This window comes from Equus asinus, chromosome 14 (genome assembly GCF_041296235.1).
Source record: "Equus asinus isolate D_3611 breed Donkey chromosome 14, EquAss-T2T_v2, whole genome shotgun sequence".
NCBI classification, from domain to species: Eukaryota; Metazoa; Chordata; class Mammalia; order Perissodactyla; family Equidae; genus Equus; species Equus asinus.
Genome location: NC_091803.1, coordinates 5,314,072 through 5,338,948, shown reverse-complemented (window position 1 = coordinate 5,338,948; position 24,877 = coordinate 5,314,072). Strand labels below are relative to the sequence as shown.

Here is a 24,877-nt window from a genome sequence, read left to right as displayed (position 1 = left end):
TCTAGTTTCTAAACTCGAGCGGGCCTTTCCTCTAGGCTTTCTGATCCCTCGTCCGCGAAATCCGAACTACAAATCAGGCAAGCTCCGTTTCTCCCGGCGTGTTTCCTACTACCGTTGGTGTTTTCCCTGTTCTCCCTGGCCTGAGACCTATCATTGGGACTGTCCTTTCTTTCCTTAGGCAGCACTAAAGGGGCGCGCGTCCTCTGGCCTGGGGAGCCCCGCGCTCTCCACCCGTCCTAAGGCCCTCCTCGCCCACCCCGCACCTGCTCGGCTCCTGGGGGCGCGGCAGCTGGGCCGAGGGAGAGCTGGCCTGGGCTGCGCGTCCCACCTGGCCGGTCTCCAGGCAACCGCGGGCCCAGCCCCTCCCCGCCCACCCTTAAAGGGGCCGCCGCGCGCATCGGAGAAGGCACTGAGCATCAGTGAGCCCTCTGCCCTTCTGGTCCAGAAGGTCAGGTGGAAATCTGGAGCCGATGCACCTGAACTGGGCTTTCCCAGCTCTGCTCATCGTCGCGTGACCTCTCTCAGGCTTTACTGCACCAAAACGGGAAGGAGTCAGGCTTCAGTTTTCCACTGCTGCCGTAAACAAGTTAGCACAAACTTAGTGGCTGGAAGCAACACAAATTTATCATCTTACGGTCCTGTAAGTTAGGAGTCCAACAGGGCTGGTTCCTTCTGGAGGCACCAGGGCACAATCCATGTCCTGCCTTTTCCAGCTTCTGGAGGCTACCTTCCTCCATCTTTGAACCGGGAAGGTTGCATCTTTCTGGCCCAGCTGAGAAAGGTTCCCCACATTTAAGAAGTCACGGGCTAGACTGGGCCCACCTGGCCAATCCAGGACACGGTCCCCATTTCACCAGCCTCCCCTTGATCCCATCTGCAGAGCCCCTTTGGCCCTTTAGGTCACACAGCCAAGGGTTCTGGGATTAGGATGCGGCTGTCTTTGGGGGCCCCCTACAATTCCCAACTTGCAATTCTTGTGACTATTAAGTGAGATCCTGCAGACGGGCACACCAGCACAGTGCTTTACACAAATGGCAATAGTTATTCCTTGACTGAATTGTGGCATCTAAGGAATTCTAAGTTGCGAAGGGAAGCCGTCTCCCAGAGGCCCACGGCCTGGGCAGGGAGGGCGAGAGCAGGGAGTGGTCCACACTGGTCAGTGTACACCGACTGCTGTCTGGACTCCACAGAGGGCATTTTTACTTCCATTTCTGTCAGAGTTCAAATGGGACGAGATTCCATGGAAAACTATTTGCCAACCGTCTTGTATCTCCAGTACCACTCAGAGCCAGTAACAAGAATGTCCTGTAGTCCACACCCCAAGGAAACCACATCGCAGCATTAAGGTTACAGGAAACTCAAAGTCTTTTATTTTCCCTTGCCTACAACAGTGCTTTGCCACCCTGACTGCGCCAGGGAACATCTAAAAATAGTGACCTCAGCCCCACCCGGTTTTCTTCCAGCCGGGCAGAGAATCCCCCCTTGGGTTTTCCGGATTATTCCTTTTTTTAAATTTCACGAGCATCGGGGTTGAGAACCACTAATCCCAAAAGGCCATAATTTTACATTTATGAAACGAAACCATTATGAATTTTGTCATCATTAAAGGCTGAGAGTTGGAGCCTAAAGCACGTCTGGCCAGAGCAGAGGCCTGGGTCACTCCGCAAGTGCTCTTGCCATTTTTGTACAACATGCTCTCGCCTGCACACACGCGCACACGCACACACACATTCAAATGCAGAACAAAAAATGTGCAAGCAACGCTCCACATGATTTAAAAAGGATCTCTAGGTCATTTCTAAATGGATCTAGTACTTTGTTTAAGGAGCAGGTTAATTTTGAAACAAACAAACAAAAATGGCTAGTTAAAACCCTGTCTTTCAAAACAGAAAAAGCTGCGATAAAATCTAGAGTCCTAAAAACTGAGGAATGCCATCAGTTTGGAGAAATGACGTCCAGGTTGGCGATATGCCGCATGGTGGGCCTTCCGTGGGGGCAGTTCCAGGGGTGGTCCATCTCGCCCATGTGGGTGATGAGCTTCCTCATCTCGCTCGCGTTGAGCGCGGTTCCGATCATCACCTGAACATAGACACAATGGCGTGAAGGGAACTCGGACTGGTTTTTGATAGAACAGCAACTCTTCAGAAGCACTTTTCCCTTCAACAAAACTGGACAAGATCACAACTCAAAAACAATGTTCCCAGAAAATCTGCCCCGAGCACCTACCTTCAAAGAGCCCAGCCCTCCACTTTTTGTGAGACCCGGACCTCCATGGCTCCTCCAGGGCAGCACACCTTTCTAGAGACCCAACCACACCTGTCCAGGATCCACCAGTCTCAGCTCCAACACGACCGCCCTCCCGGCAACTGCAGCGGTTCCCCCTTGAGCCCTTCAAGCCGTTCTCCGCAAAACACCCAAAGATTCCTTTTAAAGGTATGCCAGAGCACGCGGCTCCTCTTCCTGGCTCTCCCCTCTAGGGAATAAAAGCCCAAGCGCACCACCTGATTGGCCCTCACTGGCCTTTGTGCCCGCACACCCTCCCCAACCCCAGCCCCACTGGCGCCCCGTCCTCTCTTGAAAGTACATAAAGCAAGTACCTGCCTCAGGACCTTGGTACTGGCTATCCCCCAGGCCAGGGATGCTCTTTCCCCAAAAGTCTGCACGTCCCACTTCCCCTCTCCCTTCGGGCTTCTGTACAACATCCCTGTCTCCTCTCAGTGAAACAACCCTCCTTGTCTAGCCCTCCTGAGCCCTGGCCCCGCTTTTTCCCCACAGCACATATCACCATCTGACATACTCGTGGACATGAGCAGACTCCCCAGCAAGTACAGAGAAACTGAGACCCTGAGAAACACGGAGAGATGGCAAGAGGTGACAATCCTGAACTTTTCTGTCACTTTCTTCCATGAGCCAGGCAGTCCTATGGAGGCGAGATATCCAGCAGGGTGTGGCCACGTCGGAGGAAGACAGGCAAGAAACAAGCTAACAGAGAAGCAAGCACCACCGGGGGGAGGCTACCGCAGTGGGGCGCTCAGGGCTGGAGGCCGGGAGGGAGCCAGGCATGTGAAGAAGGATGGGAGGCTGAGAATCCAGGCGGAGGGACCGGCAAGCACAAGGGGCTCGAGGCAGGAGGGAGGCCAGTGTGACGGTGGTCTGGGGCAGAGCAGTCGGCGCCGGAAGCGCAGGCAGGGCCTGGAGCACAGGCCCTCGGGAAAGCCCACCCCAGTCAGCAGGGGCGCTTGTGAGCGACGAAGAGCTGCAGCAAGCTGGACTCGCCAGGGCAGGGAGTGAAGGACAGCCTGTGGCTCCAAAGATCTCCGAGTCATGTAAGACAGAACTTGAAATGCCTGGCCATTAGCACAGCCAGTCCCAGCTCTACCTCTCACTCAGACTCCAGGACTGGAAGGTCAATGCTAGGTCTTTATCAAAGAACTATCTGTGGCTGCAAGTCAGGTCCTGGGCCTCAGTCTCTGCTCTACTTACACTTTTCCCTTGAGTGATTTCACCCAATCCCGTGGCTGTAAAGTACAGCTCAACTTATCTCCAGCACGGACACTTCCCCTGAGCTTGAGAGTCATCAATACGGCTGTTTTCAGACACCCCGACTTAGAGTCCCAGGGGATCGCAAACACAACCCGGCTAAGACAGAACTCCAACCCTTCCCACTTGCAAATGTAAAAAGCTGCTGATCTTGCCCTGCTCCCTTGTTTCCGTTACGGGACACCCCCGACTTAAGACTGTTCTCCATTCCAACCCTTCAGCACCTCCCACCCGTGCAGCACAAACTCTCAGGTTCTGACCGGGATCTGCAAGACCCTATGGGGGTCCTCTGGACGCCGCTCTGCTCTCATCCTGGTGCGCTCTCCAGTCACGCGGGTCCACCTCTGGCTTCACCAGACACCCCGAGTCTCTGCACTCGCTAGTTCTTCTATCTGGAAAGTTCTCATCCAGGGGGCTCCGTCTCACCTTCCGAGCGTCAGCTCAGACGTCACCTCCTCAGTCGGTCTTCCCCTGACCACCCATCTCAACTGTTCACCTCATTTTTCTGTGCTCACTCCCTACCCCAATGCTGCTTTAATTTCTTTAGTGAACTTACTGGTATCTGAGGTTGTTGTTATTTTTTACAGCAGGGGCTCAAGAAATACCTGTTGAATAAATGAAGGAATGGCATCCTGACTGTGCCTACAGGCCAGTGACACAGGTTCACTTACTTTACTTTGACGTCAGGCTAATCACAAACTACTGCTACCATTGTCCGCACCAATCTGAGCAGCGGCAGTGGAATTTCACGGCGCAGCCTGTGAAATGCTTGCTGACGGAGGGACTCGGCATAATCTTATGCGTGTCCTTTAGGCCTGGCAGCAGCAGATCTTTATCTACCAATGTGGTTAAAACCCAGAAGGTCCATAAAGCAGCAGTGTGCATAATAAATAGCTAAGCATGCTGGGATACTGTTTAATGGAAGTAAAGAGCAATAATTAAGGGTCAGAGGTCAAAGACAATGCAGACGTGTTGAGCTCCTATGTTACCATGGCAGAGGGCAATGTGGCTCTATATGTCAACGACCCAGGGCAATCACAGCCACTTTTAACAACGCTGACTGGTCAGGAGAAGAACTGACCAGTCCCAGCAGACGAGCTTTCTCTACTCACAGACTTTCGACAGGCTCTGGAGGCAAACATCTGCCTGACTCGGGAAGGCCGGCACATCACCCCAGGGCTGTCGCTCAGCATGAAGATCAGTTCATCTATGTCCTGAGGGCCAAAGGTCCAGTTTTTACTGGTCGGCAAGGAAATCAATTTAGCCCTTTCAGTGACTGGAGCTAAAAGAATAAAATTTGGAGAAAAACCCATTATTTGAAACATGCCTTTCATTTGAGTGCTACTTGTAACGAACATTTGAAAGAGAAGGCAGAAGCAAAATGCTTTTCGGGGGACAATTGTCATCTCTTATGAAATATACTGATCCATATGACCTCAAAGATGGTTCTCAGCTCTAAAAGGACAGAACTCTACAGTCCTAAGTAGTAACTTACCGCCTTCATCGATAACAAAATCAAAGCCATTCTTTCGGAATATTTCCAGGTTTTCTATCAGAACAGCTTCATTGACGGCAGTTAAGTTGAGAGTCTGCGGTCTGAAAACAGAAGAGATTCGGACCACATTTTGAAGTCAAACACTGACCTACAAGGCAGAAATGAAACTACAACAACTCTGCGATTCTTGGAATTCACTCCAAAAAGCAACATGAATAACATTGCATGCAGCTGTGTGCCTTTCCTGTCTCAAAGCTCTCTGAGAATTTCCTTTTGGCTTGCTTTTTTAAAGTTCCTTTTAGAAAAACTACAACAGTAGTTTGCTTTTCCTCGATCTGCCAGCCCACCCCAATGAGCCGGTCTTTTTTTTGAATCCCCTCTTTAAAGATAACAGTATTATATGAAAATACTGTTTTTCTCCCTCACAATAAAGACAATTTGAAAGGCTGGGTTAAGGTCACTACAGGCATTTGAAAACAGAATAAAGAGCACCTGTCTTGCTATCCTGCTCCTTCCTGTGCCTGCGTTATTTATCTATCCCTTATCCACCCAGGATAAGGGAAATCCAGGAGGATTTCCCAAGTGCTCAAGCAGGCAGACACTGCTAACAGCAGGAGATACTGTGGCGAGTACACACAGACCCGGTGTCTGCCCTCACGGGATAACAGTGCAGTGGGGAAGAAGGACATTGATCAAAGAAATAAATTATCGTGTCAAACTACACTGAGAATCAGGAAGAAGAGACGCCGGTGCCAGAAGAGCACAGAGCAAGTGAGACTCGACCCGGAGGGAGAGGGGATCAGAGAAGGCTTCTCTGAGGAAGTGACTTTCGAGCTGAGATCTGGGGGTGAGGGGCAGTACCCAGGCAATGGGGGTGAGGGGTGGGTGCGGGGACAAGTGTTCGAGGTGGAGACAACAGTCTGTGAGAAGGCCCTGTGATGGAGCACTGATGTTCCCAGAGCCACATATAAAGATCCGCTTCATTCTTCTGCATGGCCACGTAGGAATTCCTGGGGTTGTCACGGGAAAACGAAAGATGGCCAGTGTGGCTCAAGTATAGAGAGCAAGGAGAAGGGGGCTGAGGAACGAGGTCCTCAGGGCCAAACTGGGCAGGGCCCGGGAGGACAGAATGCAACTGTGGCCTTCATCCTTTCATCTTGCCTATGGTCCACCCGGGACCCACGGATGCCTGGGATTACCTGGGTCAACTTGAAATGCTACAAACGAGACCTTATGTATGCAAAATAGCTAGAAAGTAGAAGACCTCTCCCAGAGGAGCAGGAACATTTCAGTATTACAAAGCAGCGTGTTAAATGTCTTCACCATTCCCATTTACTCCTACTGAAAACAGGCATCATTAAACCACTCCACAGGGAACAGAGCACCAGGAACTCGGGCTATTTCCCAGCTGCGTGACTGTTTCAGTGGCACAGTTCTTCATGCTGGGATCTGCTGCTTTTGGGATCTGAGTTTATTTCTCTAGGTAGTTTAATTTCCCAAGTGAAAATCCATGACCTCTTCTTACAGCTTTGCCTCAGAAGAGACTTCTGGGGGCCAGCCCAGTGGCGCAGCGGTTAAGTGCACACGTTCCACTTTGGTGGCCCGGGGTTTGCCGCTTCGGATCCCAGGTGCAGACATGGCACCGCTTGGTAAAAGCCATGCTGTGGTAGGCATCCCACGTGTAAAGTAGAGGAAGATGGGCATGGATGTTAGCTCAGGGCCAGTCTTCCTCAGCAAAAAGAGGAGGATTGGCAGCAGTTAGCTCAGGGCTAATCTTCCTCAAAAAAAAAAAAGAAGAGACTTCTGGTCGACATGATATCCTATCACACCATCTTGTGAAGTGGTCAGAGTAGAACATTCAATTTGGCAAAAGAGAGAGAAATACCAAATTCCGCAGCGACTATCGAATCACTGGAATTCATCTACTACAGCTGAGGACGGACACACAGGCTGTGCTCTTTCTGAACAAACCAATTCTACACACTCTAAACAGAAATTCTACATTCTATAAATTGCATTTCACCAAAAGGATTTTCTGGCCGACCAGTGATCAACATTTTTTAATAGCTAAAAAGGTGTGATACTTAAAGAACACAGCTGTGTGACCATGGGCAAGTTATTGAACCTCTCTGTGCGCACCTGCTTCACCACCTGTGAAATGTTGATGGTAACAGTGACTACCTCATAGGTTTGTGAGGATTAAATGAATTAATACATGTAAATTGCTTCAACATTCCTGGTACATAAAGGCACCCATTAAATGGTGGCTAGAACTACCATTATGTAAAAAGGATAAAAATCTGCTGTAGGGATGTTTATGGCAAAAAATATACATATATGTATACATACACACACAAGCTGTTAGATTTTAAATGTGGGGGTGAAACAACACAGAGAATTCCAAACACTGAAATGAGCTTACGCTATGAGCCTCTGACCCTGGAGCACAGTGTGCTGCTGGAGCATCTCGAAGTTGTATTTCTCATCCGTGGCGTGCTGGTCCACTATGAAGATGTCGGCATCCAGTTTGGTTATTATAAATCCCAAGTTAAACTGGCCAATGATTTCCATTTCTGCAAACATCGTCTTACTGTGTATAGAAAATGTTAGTTATAAGACATTTTAAAAGATTATTTTTCTGATGATAAAAGACACTGTAATTAAAAAAACAATACAAAAATAGAGAAAGGTCCTAACACTCCTGCTTTCTAAAGATGACATTAGTTATTCATTCATTCATCCTACTCTCCAGAGACGACAATAGTTACTACTATTAACAACTTGGTGTTTATCCTTCCAGACCTTTGTCTATACAGTAATTGTTTAAAAAAAAACAAAAATGGAATCATAATTCCTCATAGAGTTAATACTCTCATCACTTACCAACGCATCTTAGGTATTTTTTCAGACCCACACACCAAGATCTACCTTATTCTTTTTAATGGCTAAACAGGAATTCACCATGTGGATGTACCATAACGTGTCTGACAAATTCTCTAATAAAGCACATTTCAGTCGGGACCATTTTGAGCAATAAGAAGCTGCAACAAACATTCCTGCACATAAATCTGCTCTCTTGTAGGAGTATTTCTATACGACAAATCCCTAGATGTGGAATTACATATGCACATTGTTTTTTGGGGCTTTTTTGGTGAGGAAGATTCGCCCTGAGCTAACATCTGTGCCAGTCTTCCTCTATTTTGTATGTGGGTCACCGCCACAGCATGGCTTGATGAGCGGTGTAAGACAATGCCTAGGATCCGAACCCGCGAACCTGGGCCATCAAAGCAGAGCATGCCGGACTTAACCACTAGGCCACAGGGCCAGCTCTGTACATTTTTGATGTTGATAAGAGAGCTGTAAAAGTTGACACTCCCACCAACGGTGTACAGAGTCTCTTTTTTGCCAGGCCTGGGTATCAATCTTTCTAATATCTGCCAAGCTCACCAATGGGTCCTTTGGTGGGTGACTTCAAAATCTAATGCCATTAATGACTCTGTAAGTCAGTCCAGACTAGAGGCAGACACCACCACTAATCTTCACATGAGAAACTGACACTGTAATTCTGCAACCTGCACAATTAAATTTGTGAAAACGGATTTCATCAGTACCAGCCCTGTGGCTACAGGAACTGAGACTCTGTCAGAGCCACGGTGGAAGCTCTCTGGTTCTCAGACAGTGACATGAGCTGAGGATGAAAGGACCTGAGATTGTCACTTCTTTCTGTAAGTGATCCAGTGCCCTGAGGAGGATCCACCCCACACCACAGTGCTTATAATCGTCACTGCCACGGCAGCCACTTGGGCTCCCGAGGCCCGTACTTTCACCAGCACCGCATCACGACCAACCACAGGTGACGATCTGATGCACCGCGATGCCTCTGCAGGCCAGGGATTACTCAGCTCCCATTTCCTATCAGCCAGGAGGTCAAATCCAAGGTCACGACCAAACCCATCCCAGAACCCTCCCTTTGAGGGTCTGTCTCCTGGAACGACTCCTGGGACTAGTTCCTTATCATCATAGTCCAACCAAGAGACAGAAACCACAGCAGTGATTTGAACAGGGAGAATCTGTAACAGAGTATTATGAGCCAGTCACAGGCGGTTAACTACTAAGCTAAGAAATACAGGAGCAGCAAATGCAGAAGGTAACCCCACTGCCAGGGATGAAGGAGAGCGTCCCAAGGAGGGAGTCCTGGAAGAGCACCGGCTCCCCCCAGGCTGAGCTTCAGACCTTGCTGGAACAGGCACGGCTGCAGCCCACTGGATGAAGAGCAGTTTGCCAGAGCATCATAGTGAGCGATGCTGGGCCTCCTGCACGCTGCTGGTGGCTGCCTTGCAGGAGGAAAAGAAAAGGGCACACAAGCAAGGAGAGAAGCCGCAGCGTCCCGCGAGCGCCCCCTACTGATAAAAGTCTAACAGCACACCAGGAGAAATGCTTACACGGTCCAGCCTCCAGGAGGGAAAGCAAGGCCAAGAAGGATGGATTTGGAGCAGAGAAGCAACAAACCGGTAACTGGCAAAAATACCAGCTCTCTGGCTGTGATTCCATGCTCTCCCAGGAACCGTCTGAGTACGCTCTGGTTCCCAGGCAGACTCCCTATGGGGAGAACCTGTGCCCACCTGAAGACCCAGGTCTTCCGTGTCTTCGGCAGGTAACCTCACTCTGAACTAAAAAGGAGCATCTGGCTTAAAGAAACAACGAAGAAGAAACAAAACCTTACAACTTGATATATTTAGTTGTAATTCAAAATACAGAAACGGGACCTGGGAAACACTACCTCAGTGTCTTCGATTACTGCCTAATCTTTAGCTTGAAATGTATTTCTCAGGAAAAAGTACACCATACCACGCCTCGTCTCAGAACAACTCAGAACACAAGCAGAGCCAATCCAGCAGCCAGGCACTGGAAACCAGGAGCCACTGCCAGTCCGTTGGGGAGCAGGGTTTCTCAAAGTGACCACTTGGGCGCTTGGTGAAAATGCAGATTCCTGGGCTCCACAGGGGGCTCTCCCAGGTGGACCGATGCAGACTCTCTGGGTGCTGGCCATAGGCTCTGCTTCTTTAACAAGCGCCCTAAGTGATTCTTACATGTACCGGAATTCACAAACTATAATAACAGGGGATCAATAAACGTTGGTTGAATTAGTTAAAATCTCTCATTTTTAAAAATTACAGTTAATTTCACTCACTGAGTGGGCTAAACGAATCCAAAGATAAAGGATACCCAGCATTAATTTGGGGTACCTTTACATGTCTCTCCCTATCAAGCACATACTTTCGAAGATTGTGTGTGTGAATGTATGCGTGTGTCTGAAGGAACCTGGCTCTCTGCTCTGGCTCCCTCGGAGCTCAAGGCCCCCAGATGACATCCAAAGAGGTTCACCTCCATTATCCACACTTTTTAAAGGAAGTATTTCCTGAAAACCTTTCTCAGTGTAAGCTAGGCACTGTGAATACCGAAGGAAATCTGTAATACAATACTCGTTGTTGAAGGATTTATAACCTAAGTTAGGCAAAGCCCGTGTGGTCCAGACTAAAAGTGCTATAAAATTTCTACATAATTACTGAGCTGCACTGTGTACAGGACAGAGCACATTTCACTAACTGGGGAGACAAAATATATACAAAGTTGAAAAAGATAAGGTTAAATATTTCAAGAGAATTCATCATTTAAAAAGTCCCAATGTGGTACGTAATTACTGCCAAGAAAGTGGGGATAACTAGTGTGTTCTATTATCTGTATCATTAATATTTTTCTTTAAGTTGACTCCTTTTTTTACCTCTTATCCTCTTATCCTCTGCAGTCTTCTTGAAATCACAAGTTTGACAATGTGTTGTAATTTTTTCCTAAAACATGTTAAAATGAAAAATGGGAAACAGCAATGTCCACCAAAATCGCCATGAATTCAATGCAGGGAGAAGTCACTGTGGGCTGAAAACCTTCAGGAAGAGGAATGAAATGGGGGTCAAGAAGGCACTGATTAATTTGGACTGATGGACAGGACAGGCTAAGAAAATCTAAGGAAAAAATTATTGAAAGGGTTCTGGCAGCAGAACGGTATAGTGAAAGAGTTCTTCACAGAAAATAAATTTGATGGATGTGAGAGGCAATGAAAAGAAGTTGGTGAATGAAAAAAACATCACGGAGGATGCATCGGTAAGGCCACCAACCAATCTGTGGAGTCAAAGCCGCCTCCACCATCAGCATCTGTGGGAGGGAGCATTGAGAAGGGAGACAGAAAGGGAGAGGGGGAGAGGAAGAGAGAAGCGCTGGCAGGGCTGACGTTTCAGGATAAATCTAGTCTGTGGTGCAGAGAAGATGCCCGGGTAGGACGGTCTTCACAGGCAGCAGGAGCCAGAGGACCAGATCCTGGGGCCAAAGCAGGGTGACACCCGAGCCCCGAGCCAGAAGAGATGCCATCAGAACAGAGGACACCCAGAGGAGCAAAACCAGAGTGCGGAAGGACTGGCCTTTGGTTCACTCACCACAACTGACTAAAATGAGCAAAAATACTCTTAAGAAACAAGTTTACCTTATCTCTTTTCTTAGTTCATCTTCTGCTGCTTGATTTTCTCCAGGGCAAATCTTTGCCCTAAACCTCCTATAATTCTGTTCACCTGCTCTTTTTTGTTCTTGGTGATGTAACCGCTTTATTTGTTTAGCTAAAGAACTCATAGAAAAGTCAAGGGGCACTATTTTCTTGTTAATTGTAACAGCTACATCAACTTGAGAAACTGACGGGCTCTGAGTGTTAACCAACTCTGGAAGGATGTCAGAATTTAAAGGAATTTCTTCTTTTTTCAAACGCTTTGTGTTTGAGGCTGTGAGATTAGTTGGCTGAGGCAAAACTCTAAATTTAGATCCACTATCTTCATGGCCTAAATGGCGTTCTGTGTCTGAAAAACGATGGCCAGTTTCAGGTAACTTCTGACAAGACTCCACATTTTCTTGTGAAAACCTGTCTTCAGGGGAGCTTGCTGTGCGGTCACTGCTGGAGTGGCGGCCCGTTTCTGGGGTGCTGGACGCTTCCCCTGAGCCGGCTGAAGTGCTGCTGTGCCCTGAGTCCTTCTCCACTTTGTCCGTGCGGTCACAGGCATCCTCCTCTGAGCTCGTCGCCTCTTCCCGGGGGCTGGACGAGCCTGTGGCAGAGACGGGCTTCTGGGGGCAGAGGGAGTCGGAAGTGCTACGAAACTGTGCGCTTCTTTTCTGTCTTGGAGAAATCCGTCTGGGCTCAGCAGCCTTCCGGCCCTGAGACTTGCTCCCTGTCGCGTGATGAAGGGAAAAGGCCTCTCTCAGTCTGCAAATGGTCACCGCCCGCTTCTCCTCCCCTCGAGTCCTGGACAATGCGGGACGATCCTGCTTTTCTGGCAAAGGCTGTTCCACCTCTGCTGAGTGTATTTTTATTAGGTTCCCTGAGTAGATACGAACAGAGGAGAGGATCAGGGACTGTACTGAAATGGAACAAGAGGACGTTTTTACGTGAACAGGCACTTCACTAAAGAGGAGGTCCAAATGGCTAATTAAAACCTACGAAAATTGTTCTACATTCATCATAGAGATACGAATTTAAACCACAATATGACGCCGCTATCTACTCACCAGAACGGGTAAAATTAAATAAACAACAAATACGCACAACGATGACAATCAAATGGAAGGCTACATACTGCTGGTGGTAGTGAAATTGGCAGAATCGCTTTGTAAACTCTCTGGGAGTGACAGTCCTAAATCTAAACGTGCATGCCTGTGACCCAGCGTTGCCACATCCGTGAGAAACGTCTGGCTGTGCTTGCGAAAGCCATGGACGGGGATCTTTCCGACAACTTTACTCATTACAGCCCCAAACTGGAAACAACCCAACTATGCCCAAATAAATCGTGGTACTCAAATGCAGTGGAATACTGTACAGCACCGAGAATGACTGAATGAACTGTCACACATGACTTGGATGAATCTCACAAAATATTGAGAGAGAAACAAATCACAAAAAAGTACATACAGGATGACTTCAAATTAAAAACAGATAAAACGAATCTATGGTGTTACAAGTTAGGAAAATGGTTACCACAGGGGGATTAGTGTATGAAAAGGGGTACAGGCTGGTTGTGTGGGTGCTATTTCTGGATCTCAGGCTGAGACACTTATAAGCCACACACTTAAGACATGTTTGTTTCTGCGTGGCTGCTATACTGCAATAAAATGGCTGAAAGGAAAGCACTGATTCAACTGTGCTTCAAGAGGGTCAGGTATGTTGAGCACTTTCTCTCTATGGGGCAAAGTGCCCATGAGTGAGCTCAGAGATGCCACCACTGGCCCATTCCACAAAGATGTGTGTGCTACCCACCGTCCTCCACCCCTTGCCCCCCACAGACACATCCATAATCCCCATGCAGAATAGGGCCAGGGAAGACATGGGACCTACCACAGGGAGGTCAATGGCTCTGCCACACCAACGTCAGCGTTTCTGTGCTCCTCTCCCAGCACCTAGCAGCCCCACCCCACCCCTCAGGAGCTTTGTGCCTCCAGCACATCCCTGAGTACCAAAACTGCCCAGCATGGCACTCTGAGAGCCTGCCCCACGGCCATCCGAATTGACCCCTCCCCAGCCTTGGGTTAGGAAATGTTAGGACAAAGCCACTCTGTATCTCGCCACTCTCCTAAAGCCCCGGCTATGGCTCCCGGTACCCTCAGTTTACAAAGCCACGTCCCAGAGCAATTTCCTCTCACTGGGAACAACACTCATCTGCCACCTTAGCTTTCCCCCAGACAGCTCTCAGGCTTTTCCCCCTGGAGGACACAGTGATGAGCGGCCACCCTTCCATCTCTGCATGTAGAGACATGAAGATCAGAGGAGGCAGCTCAGCCCAGAGAAGAGAGCATCCACCCCAAGGAGTGGATGTGGCTGTCAGAGGGGGTCAAGGCCCACTCTTCCCTCTGCCAAGGAAGGCAGCTGGGGCTCAGCTCTGATCCCCTCCCAGACGGCCCGGAGGCACCTGGTTTGGATGAAAAAGAATAAAACTAACTCCTCAAATAAATGGCTGATCATTTACGACCAGGTAGTGAAATAATGATTGTGCATATTATCACATATGTCACATCAGCTTTGGGGCAACTCTGATTTCAACCTTCCACTCAGTGAAGAAGGCAGGGGTGACAGGAGGGAAAACGGCACAGTAAGGACTTCCAAAATTTCCCTCCTCCACAAAAAGAACGAGAAGACTGCCAAAAGCTGTCAAAATCAACTTTTTCAGAACTCTGGAAATTAACAAAAATTTGCAGCAATTGGAGAGTGTTTATTAAAAAAAAAAAAAGTTGAGTCCTGGTAAGAACATAGCCCTGTGTGTGCTAAATGTGGCTGCCTGTGTCCCTTTTGAATCAGATTACCTTAAACCTGCACGACATACTTTCTAGGGTGACATAACCACTCCTGTCTAAAAGAGGCGATTTTGTTTCATGTCAACAAAACTGCACCTCACAAGAGCGCTAAGTTTTAGAAGCTGTTCATATACGTGTATTTTTCTTACCTTCAGTATCCAGCAGCGGCTGCTGATTGACATTAAGTTTGTTGACCTCACTATCAAACATTCCTATCAAAGACGTCTTTAAAACTGCCAACAAAAGCTTCTCCTCTTGGAGTAGAATTTGCCTTTTATCTGGAGTAACATTGATATCAACACATTCTAAGGTAAAAGAGAAAAGATATTTATCATGTAAATTTAAATTCGCCTGTGACAATAGAAATTTCCCCATCTACTATTCTGTTCACGTGGACTTACTAAAGATACTATTAAAAACGTTACAGTGTACAGATTATTATTCATAAACTATACAATTATTTCTTTCAAACAAACAAGGAAAAGATGAATAATTTTTTTTAAATTGTTAAAATATGCAAGGATTTGAATGAGTAAACTGTAAAAGAAAAGAGCAAATTTTCATGTGTTTACATGAAAATGTATAATAAAACTGCAAACTAAAATAATACATCATTTTGTCACCTATTGAATTTGGTTAAAAAGTGTGAGACCTGGCACATTTTGGTAGATGTGTAAATTGCTACAACACAATCACGTTCACTGACCCAGTGATTTCACTTCTAGGAATTCATCTTAAGAAAAGAATCAAAGATATAGATTACATTATAAGAACTGTATTTAAATTTCCAAAAACTGAAAACAACTTAAATAGCTAAAAAACAAAAAAAGTTTAAAAATTAAGGCATATCAGGGCTGGCCCCGTGGTGCAGTGGTTAAGTTCACATGCTCCACTTCAGCAGCCTGGAGTTCACGGGTTCAGATCCCCGGCATGAACCTACACACCATTCATCAAGCCATGCTGTGGCAGCGTCCCACATACAAAATAGAGGAAGACTGGCACAGATGTTAGCTTGGGGCCAATCTTCCTCACCAAAAAAAAAAAATTTAAGGCATATCTATACGTTAGAATATAATGAATGCAGCTATTAATATCATGTTTCCAAATAATTTTCACTGACATGGAAAAGAAAATGTTCAAACCTAAGGGAAAAGAGCAGGATACAAAAATTAACCAAAATTATTTTCTCACCCCAAGGTATATATATAGACATATATATATCATTATATATTTTTGAAGGTGTGTACATAGATATTTCTAAGTATCTAGAAAAAATACTGGATAACAATAAAACAGAATTTTAACAATCAGAAGAAGAATACGAAATGAATTATTTTCAAAATTAAGAAGACCATTCAGTCTTCTTTCTCCCTTGGCTGACGTGAAAAAGTCACATTTTCCTAATAATACAATTAACGTAGTTTCAAGTAGAAAGCTGGAAAGTCTGTGTGAAAAATAAACATCTATAAAACAAAAAGCTGTAAAAAAAATACATCGCCATTAATTGTTATGACAAAAGTCTCTTTCCAGTCCTATCAGAGCTTTATAATTTCATTTTACTCTTTTGGGAGTAAGTCAGCAATTTTAGTGAAATCTCAGCGGAACTTACCTGAATCAACAGAAACGTTAAGAACAACAAATGGATACTGATGTCGATTATACATGTGATAGACCTCATTCACGAGTCTGGAAACCTACACGAAAAACAAAGTTGAGGAAACCTATACATGTTCCCTTCCCCCAGTGTTCCAACAACGTGCTATTCTAACCAACCACCAAAAGGATACAATTTTTAACAGCTTTACTGAGCTATAATTGGCCTGCAATAAACTGCGCATAGTTAAAGGACACAACTTGATAAGTTTGACATATGTATTCACCCATGAAACAATCCCCACGATGAAGATAACGAACGCATTCATAACCAAAAAAGTTTCCTTGTGCCCTTCCAAAAGATACTTTTAATCATAGATTCCTAAAACTGAATCTTTTTCCAATCTAAAGATGTTCTTGAAGAAAGGTCAGTGAAACGCCGGTGCAGTTTAAATGCTCATAAAACACACTGAATGTACAGAGAAATGTATTTAGATGACTTTAGAAGGAGACGAATTAAATGGCATTAGAGAAAAACCGTAAAATCACACCAATTACGATATTGGTTAAAAATGTAGAAGTTGAACCATATCTGGCAGACAGAAGTAATTTATCACTGGAAAACACAAACTATAACTGAGGTACAATGTGGCTGAAGATGCACAGTCAAAGCTGAACCAGTGAAAACCCTGTAACCATATCAAGATGACCAGTGTAAATTTGAAGCAGAGTAATTTGGGCCCTTATTTTCTGAGAAAATAAAACAGAAGGAAGAAAAAATAGACAAGCATATGATGTGTGCCAATCTACACTGAAAAGTCTAGATAATGGTGAATGTTTCAAAATGTTTACTTTCTCCAACAGTGATAATTTTCATGATATAAATATATTGGTTGGTTATTAAAAGGTGTACGTAGATACATACATAATTCAAACAACTACATAGCAGACTTTTCTAAGTGCCCAAAATAAGATAATTTAAAGCCATGTTTCTGAGTCGACTTCCCAAGTTCCACGTAAAGTGTCTGTGCCGGAAAAAATTATTAAATAATAAATAAAATCAAAAGCTAAAAAGAAAAGAGAAAAAATTAATACCAAAAAATGTTCAATACCTTTGCTGGGTCACAAGGCCGTCGATTGATAAAGAAAAATTGTCTGTCTGTCGAACTCCTTCCAACACCATGAGCACAGCGAGAAATGAAACCTGAGATGCTGTTCCATGTTAATACAGGAAGGGCAGGGTTCCAGAATGAAAAAGATTAGAAACATCTATCAGGTGGCACGTTCTTAAGTAAAAAATAAAAACATAACACCTGGGGACGCGCTGATAATGTTAACATTCCAGTTAATGTGCGTCTGTGCTCCATTCGGATGAATCGTAAAAAGAACACAGACCCTTTGAACGCTCTAAAGCTCCTATCGTCTACAAGTGCCCCTGGGCAACTCAGGGGTTTCAAAAGCGCTTTGCATCAGCCCTCCTCTCACTTACCCTATGAAATCCTTGGTCTCCATACAAGGAGTGCATCTCACCCCAAAGTCACACTCTCAGAACCTCCATGCTGTTCCCACCAGCTGGCCAGGGACTCCAGCCACTTGTCATCAGGATCTTTGCCCACATTCCCTGCCCTTTTAAAATCCGTTCTCGGTTAGCAAACTTCTATCCACTAAGGTATCGGTAAAGTGTTTATTCTACCTGAGATCTACCTCAGGGATATTCTCATTTCCATAAGAGCAATACCTGGACATAAAGAAATTAATCCCCGTCTTTAATTTCAGGCATAAGCCAAAGGCAAGTGGAGGGAAGGTAAGCGCTATGGACCGTCAGAGGGCCAATCCTGCTTATGGAAAATGCCCACTTTTCTTACACTAAAAGTAATGACGCTGGACTGGACTTTGGGTAAGGCATGAAGTAAAGGAAACAGCCTCTACCGCTCTCTGCCAGATCCCAATAAACAGAAACATTATACACAAAGCAATTTATTAAAAGTTATTCTAATTGTTCACTAAACAAAGCCTTTACTATAAACACTAATTCAATAGGAAACCCTCTAAAATGCATCGGTTACCCGGAATATTGTTTCAATGGAGTAACTGAGTCCTTCCTATAAATCCTCTTTCTCAGTAATTCTGCCCTCAGTTTTATAATGGACATAAGAAACTATAAGCCTTGAAATCACTGTTTTTAAAACCAAAAAAACCCAAAAAGCTCAAGAAGAAATGTTCGATCGCAATTTCCTGGCAGCAACCTACTTACCAAAACAGATTATGCAAAGCGTCAGAACAGCTCAGCCCGTACTCTTCACAGACGGAGTCACTAGGGGGCAGCTGCACAAAAGGAATGAGGCTTTGCAACTAGAAGAAACCAAGATTCACAGTTATTTCCTACCAAACAGAGAATGGACTTACTTCAGAAAGGAAGATATGGAGGGGTTTTGTGTGGTTTCCTTCCTAGCCAAGCTTTCCACATTAAGAGCACAAGGAAATGGAAAAAATCTCGACGGCTGTTTTTTGGCAGTGCCGTAATAATTTTGATTTTTTATTAGAAAGATGAAACACTTGAGCTCCTACTTAACCAAAATTAATACGCTGCCCACATTCATTTATATTTTTTCAGAGAGTAAAAGGACTATTCTGTTCTCTGGAAGAATAAAATGAAAACACCTTCAGCTCTCAACATTAATGTTTGTGGCAGGTACCGTGCCAGTCTTCCTCTATTTTGTATATGGGATACCGCCATAGCATGGCCTGATGGGGCCCATCTTCCTCACACACTCACACACACACAAATCAATTCTTGGATTTTACTCTCTATTCTATTGGAAAGGACTATAGAAACCCACCACAATCACTGTAGCAATAAAATGTTTTAAGTAACTGGCCACCACTACCTGCTTCTGCCCAAACACTGATCCAATATTTTCCTTGATGCTGGTGCTTCCACTTGTGCACACCACAGGCTGTCGCTTTCCTTGTCCAACCTGATTGGTGCAACTTACACGGACGCCTGCTGAAATGATACAGTAGGCATGTAAGACCTGGATCATTTTGGCATACTCCTGTTCAAAAAACACAAACGCAAGGCTCACCGTTACGTTAAGCTTACAAGAATTACACGGCTCAAGTTATAACATCCAATTCAAGGTTCTCCTATCATCTCACAAACAAGGCGAATTATTCCTGACAGAACGCCTCACAAATCGCATCTCCCTACATGGTATAAAAGGGAACTCAGAGGTTTTGGTTCTTAGCCACACGTCCCTCATTTGCAAAACATCCATGCCCACTGCTATTAACATCGAAAAGTGCCTTTTTTTGACTCTGTAATCCCTCCTCTAAACATTTATCCTTGCAGAAAGATTGGCACAAGCAATCAAAGATATATTACAAAAACATTCACTGAAACAATGTGGAATTGTGAGAAATCCATCAACAAGGAGCTAATTAATTATGGAGATCCATATAATGGTGAAATGATAAAAAATAAGGTAGTACAAATTGACCAAAGTTACAGAACAGCATATATAACATGATCCTAATTGTTAAGAAAATAGAAACATATGCATAAATGTTGTATATACGTGCATCCATTTAAAGTCTTAAGGCTATAAACCAAACTCTGGGAGGTAGGCAGAGACAATATCAACTTTCTACCACATAAAATTCCATATTACTCAAATGTTTCATATTCGGTAATGCTTGATTTCATTACGTTAATTAATTTATCTTGAAATCTTTCCAAGATTTATAAATACATGAAACTAAAAGGAGTCTGGAAAGATATACATCAAATTGTTAATAATGGTTGTCTCTGGCAGGTACAAGTCTTTTTCCCTACATTTTCTGAGACATTAATTTTCTACCATAAAACACAAATAATTATAATAAAAAATTTTCCTCTGTACAAAAAATTTTTAATTTTCAAAGAAAAAAGAAAATTTTTCAAGTTTTCTCTGTAGTAAATACCTATTTTTGTAAAATTTAGTAAAGTTATAACTAGCAAAAATTGCTTTACAAGAAAGTTTTTAGCTACATATGTTTAAGTAACTTTTTTGATTATAAAAAATATATGTACAAAATAGAAAAGCACAAGAAAGACAGCAAAGAGTAGATAGGATCTCACATGCAAGGACTACCACTGGTAACATTCATGTGTCCACTCTGCTGGCCTTTTATCGACGCGTATTTAGGCCAGTTGCTTTGTTTTTACAAAACTGTAATCATATAGTATACACAGTGTATATGATTACATATATACTATTTATCTTAGTGTATATGAGTTCATATACACTAATACACATATACAGATTCTCATATATATACATATACAGTTTGTAATTGCTTTTTAAACACACCCATTATGTAACATTTAGCTGTTTCATTTTCATTCCAATCATAAAAGCCGTAATAATTCATTTCTCAGGGAACCAAGAAAAATAATCTTATTTTGAAAAATAAAGACAGAATCCAAAAATAACGTTATTTCTTAAAGAACACATTTCCCATCTTAGAACACCTAATAGATACAATTAGATGATTCTTTTCAAGAAAAGAAAAGGGTAAATTATCCCAAAGTTAAATCTTTGAGGGGAAAAAGCAAACCAAGTACTTCTCAAAAAACCAAGGGAAGAGAATCCCCTGAAGAGGAAACCACTGTGGGAGGTCCCTGCCTCCATCCTCACGTTACACTCTCAACACTCTTGGGAAGCGGGATTCTGAAATCACTGTACCTTTTTAATATTCCTCTGAAACTCCTTATGGCGCACAGGAAGCGTATAAAACAACTGCTGGACACTGACCGTCGTCCCTCTGGGCCGTGGGTAGAGGGTTTTCTGGACAATTCTCCCATTGTGATCAAACACCAGTCGAGTTCCCACCTTTGCAGACGCGTGGCAGGTAGAAATAGTGACATCGCTGTAAGAGGATGGGGGCAGGCAGGGTCCGTTAGAGACTCTAGGGTGTTGGACACGCTCATTTCCTCACTCCTGTTCTCTCAAAACTCTCCTAAAAAAAGACAGTCCCTCTGAGATCACCAAGAGGGTTTAAATGGGTGAGGATTCATCAGAAAATCTAAGGTCTGGCGCCTCACAGATAGTGAGAGGGAGTTCTGTGAATGGTTTATTTTGATAACAGCTTTGACATTTGTTTTTTTGGTTAAACCGCAAAACCATAAAAGACTCCCAAACTAAGACATTCATGAATAAAGATTTATTTCTCAGTTATGTTACTACTGTTCTAATAAATTTTTTAAAAGGATTCAAAAGATACTATAATTCAAATGTACAATTATTTATAAAAATTTAGAATCTGTTATGTAATTAAATAAGTGCTTTGGTTAAATTTCTTCTTAAACAGTAAAATAAATTAAAACCAAAGCATGGGGCCGGCCCCATGGCCAAGTGGTTAACTTCGCGCGCTCCACTTCAGTGGCCCAGGGTTTCACTGGTTTGGATCCTGGGCTCGGACATGGCACCACTCATCCAGCCATGCTGAGGGGGTGTCCCACATGCCACAACTAGAAGGACCCACAACTAAAATATACAACTATGTACTGGGGGGATGTGGGGAGAAAAAGCAGGAAAAAAAAAGAAGATTGGCAACAGTTGTTAGCTCAGGTGCCAATCTTTAAAAAAAAAAAAAAGAAAATACTTAAAAAAAAAGTTACTGCTTTAAAGGGTTACAATTTTTCCAAAATACTATTTGCTTCATTTCATTCATTCATTGCTCACATTTCATTGCTTACATTTATCCTACCACTTAGATTGACAGTAAGACAGAACAGAATGCAGACGTTAGAAGGTGAAACATTCAGGTGGAGAAGTGTGAACAATAATGATTCTAATCATACTTTTTAATTTCCCAGAGAGACTTTTCTAAGGGGTCAAGTTAGTGGATAAAAACATTGCATCACCTCAGGGCACAAAGTGAGCTCAGAGCTTCCCCCCGGAAGCCGAAAGTTTCCACCTGGGTTAGGTCAGCAAACTCTTGAATCTTAGAAGTATGATGTTTCAGAGCTGAAAGAGAGGTGTAAGGTAAGGCTCAAGACATCGCAGGCGATGCAGCAATGAATAAACACAAAGCAACTTGTTTTAAAAAGCTGTTTTTGCGTTTCCTACGACAGCGTTCTGCAAAATTTTGAGACACTGCTCAAATATTTTAAAATAGGATTAGAAAAATTCAACTTACTTAAACCTTCAAAGTTTTCTTCTTCTACCCCGCATCCATTGTCTGAAACTTCAATGAGGTCCACCCCATAGTCTTTAAGCCTTAGATCTAAAAAGTTTAAAATATTTATTTCTCAAACTGATCCACGCTAAAAGCCTTTATGTTTTTATAACCCACATAATACAAATCTAAGAGTCATAACTATATTTATTTAAACATACTATTGTTATTTTGTACATTTTATTTTATTTTTTTTAAAGTCCTTCTTGGTTCTTTACAGGCCCAGATAAAATAGTTTTCTTTCTTCCTTTCGAAAGGGTGACTTTAAATAGTTACTAACAAGAACAGGTTCTAGAATCAGACTTGCAGGTATATTTAACTAGCTTTATAACCTCAAAAAAGTAAATTCTCTGTGCCTTAATTTCCTCATTTGTAAAATGGAGATAATAATAATAATCATTCCTATCTCACAGGGTTATTCTGCACATTAAATTAAAACCCATCTATAGTTCTTAGCACAATGCCTGCCTGCCACATAGTGAGGACACAATAAAAGTTAACTGCTATTACTACCACTATTATTTCTCATGGTTTAAAATTCTCCCAAACTTACCAATATTAGTGGCACCGGCATCCACACTGTTTTCGACCAACTCCTTCACAGCGGTGCTGAGACTCAGTACCACCTGGCCGGAACAAATCTGATGGACTGACTTCCGATCAATAGGTTTGATGGCCTTGGCAAGTTCTGTACTAAAGAAACCAGGTAGGAGAAACAAAGCGAGTATGCAACTATGTACTTTCATCCTGGTTTTAACTCTGTGTCTAAATGATTCACCTCTGTTAACAGTTAGTGGGGCTAACGTGTTCATTTATTATATCAACATATCCATTTATTATATTTATAAATACAAACGTTGTTCTATAATCAAACATCTGCCAAAAAACCTTGTGACTAGACACTTTGAATGCAATGCATATCTAAAATCTAATTATTACTGGGATCTACATGAAAGTGACATATGTATTCCTCAAGCTCTGGGTCAATAACCTTTGCAACAGTGGGATCCTCTTTCTTGAAAAGTGAAAGCGAGTATTTCTCACAATTTGAAAAGCCAAGAGTATGGTGGCAAATACACAATGTTTATGTCAAAATGAAAACCATCTTAGAAACTGGGTACCAGTTGTGTAACTACAGTATTCCATGCTGCCTTTGAGTCCCCAGCCCACATCTAGTCTGCCAGCTGCTGCCTTTGCAAAGGCGGCAAAGTTCTTGTTGCATCTGTTGTAAGAGTTTTCCAACTGGTTTGTCTTCACCTTCTCCCCACTCCAATCCGACGTCCATGCTACCATCAGAGTTATTTTCAAAATCACAAATCTGATCAAATAATTTTTCTGCTTAAAAACTTACTGGCATCTCACTGTGTGCCACATGAAGTTTAAACTCTAGTCATAATTGGATCCCAATCTACCTTATTTGCTCATTCTCTCCAATCCTCCCTTTGCCAATTCCCCTACTTCCTACTCACAGTGAACAACTGTTTCCCGAACATCTCGAGCTCTTTTAGACACTGTTCCTTGTCTACACAGGTCTGTCTAGACTGCTTCACTCTTCATCCTCTGCCTGGCAAACTCCTGCTCATCCTAAAAACGTATTCTGTGTGTTCGTTAATCTAGCAATTTCTACTAAACGGTTTACCTGATAACTTAGATAAAACAGAACACGAGGCTCCCTGGGAGAGAAATCTTTGGGTATTTCCCACAGCATCTAACACAGAGTAGACCCTCAATAAACCTTTGTAAAATAAAGCAACCAACGTCTTTACACTTCATTCTACCTTGCAAAGACTTGCACACATTTATCTTAAATGCGAAAATGGCAGGTGACACCACATAAAATGGAAAGAAGTCGCTCTAAAAACTTGTTTATTTGGCAACACACCACAAGCTAGTTCTGATATTTATTGTGAAGCGTGCAGGTAAAACAGTTAAACGCAGACAGCGAATCTGGGTTCAGGAATCTGACACTGAATGCGACACGGCTGGGCGAAGATTCGCTTCCCCGAATTCGGTGTAGCTTACTAGCCAGTAATCACGTACCCAATGAGATACAGAAGTATTGCATTTTTTCTAAAACTGTGCAGCGATGCAAATTAGAATGTGCCTTGAAGCCTCCCCTCAAATAACCCCCATTTTTTTTCTTAAAGAGAGAAACCAGTTAAAAAGGAAATGAACTCAGTCTACTGGGACTTCGTGCTCCGACTTCAGGTCCAAGGACGTGTGGCGGCGTCCGGGCAGAATCCCCCGCGACCCCTGACCTCAAGGTGCACCCAAAAGGTGCACCCAAAAGGTGCGCGTCGGGGCAGCGCTGCGGTGCCCGTTCCGGGGCCTCCGTGCCGCGGGCCAGCCATGCGCCGTGGCCACTTTTCCCTCCTTTGCAGGGGTCTGGAACGCCGTGCGCCTGACAGAGGGCGACGGCGACGGGAGACTGCAGGCCCCGCTCACCTCGGCCCCTCGGCTCCCTCCATGAATCCAGAGCCCGGCCCGCCTCCGGGACTGAGGGAAGGTTCCCGCCGCCGCTCCCACAGCGGGAGGCCCCGCCTCCAGAGCGCCCATTGGCTGCTTCCAACGCCGTGCCCCGCCCCTTCCGGATAGAGAGGCAAACGCTTCCTGTATCTCCTTCTCGCTGATTGGTTGTGGGAAAGGTCG

At 44.2% G+C, this 24,877-nt stretch overlaps 2 protein-coding genes across 6 annotated transcripts in view; both read right to left on the bottom strand.

The window, feature by feature from the left end:
• The window catches only part of RSPH10B (radial spoke head 10 homolog B), a 55,392-nt gene extending 55,036 nt beyond the window's left edge, over positions 1-356 (bottom strand). For 3 of the 5 annotated variants that reach the window (XM_070484179.1, XM_070484181.1, XM_070484180.1), the window contains exon 1: positions 264-338. The gene's annotated coding sequence lies outside the window, so the exon portion shown is untranslated. Of the gene's footprint in view, positions 1-263 lie in introns of all 5 variants that reach the window. The other 2 variants (XM_014856003.3, XM_044747243.2) reach the window with 1 other exon arrangement.
• A 985-nt stretch (positions 357-1,341) lies between these two features.
• On the bottom strand, positions 1,342-24,874 carry PMS2 (PMS1 homolog 2, mismatch repair system component). Its single transcript, XM_014856006.3, has 15 exons — positions 24,674-24,874; positions 22,782-22,921; positions 22,190-22,276; positions 21,915-22,017; positions 20,734-20,917; positions 18,895-19,062; positions 18,261-18,358; positions 17,119-17,218; positions 16,023-16,107; positions 14,563-14,718; positions 11,571-12,450; positions 7,458-7,625; positions 5,036-5,136; positions 4,653-4,822; positions 1,342-2,079 (listed from the first exon to the last, which is right to left on the bottom strand). The coding sequence occupies exons 1-15, from the start codon at positions 24,694-24,696 to the stop codon at positions 1,936-1,938; spliced, it is 2,607 nt and encodes an 868-aa protein (XP_014711492.2). The 5' UTR covers positions 24,697-24,874; the 3' UTR covers positions 1,342-1,935.
• Between the last annotated feature and the right edge of the window lie 3 nt (positions 24,875-24,877).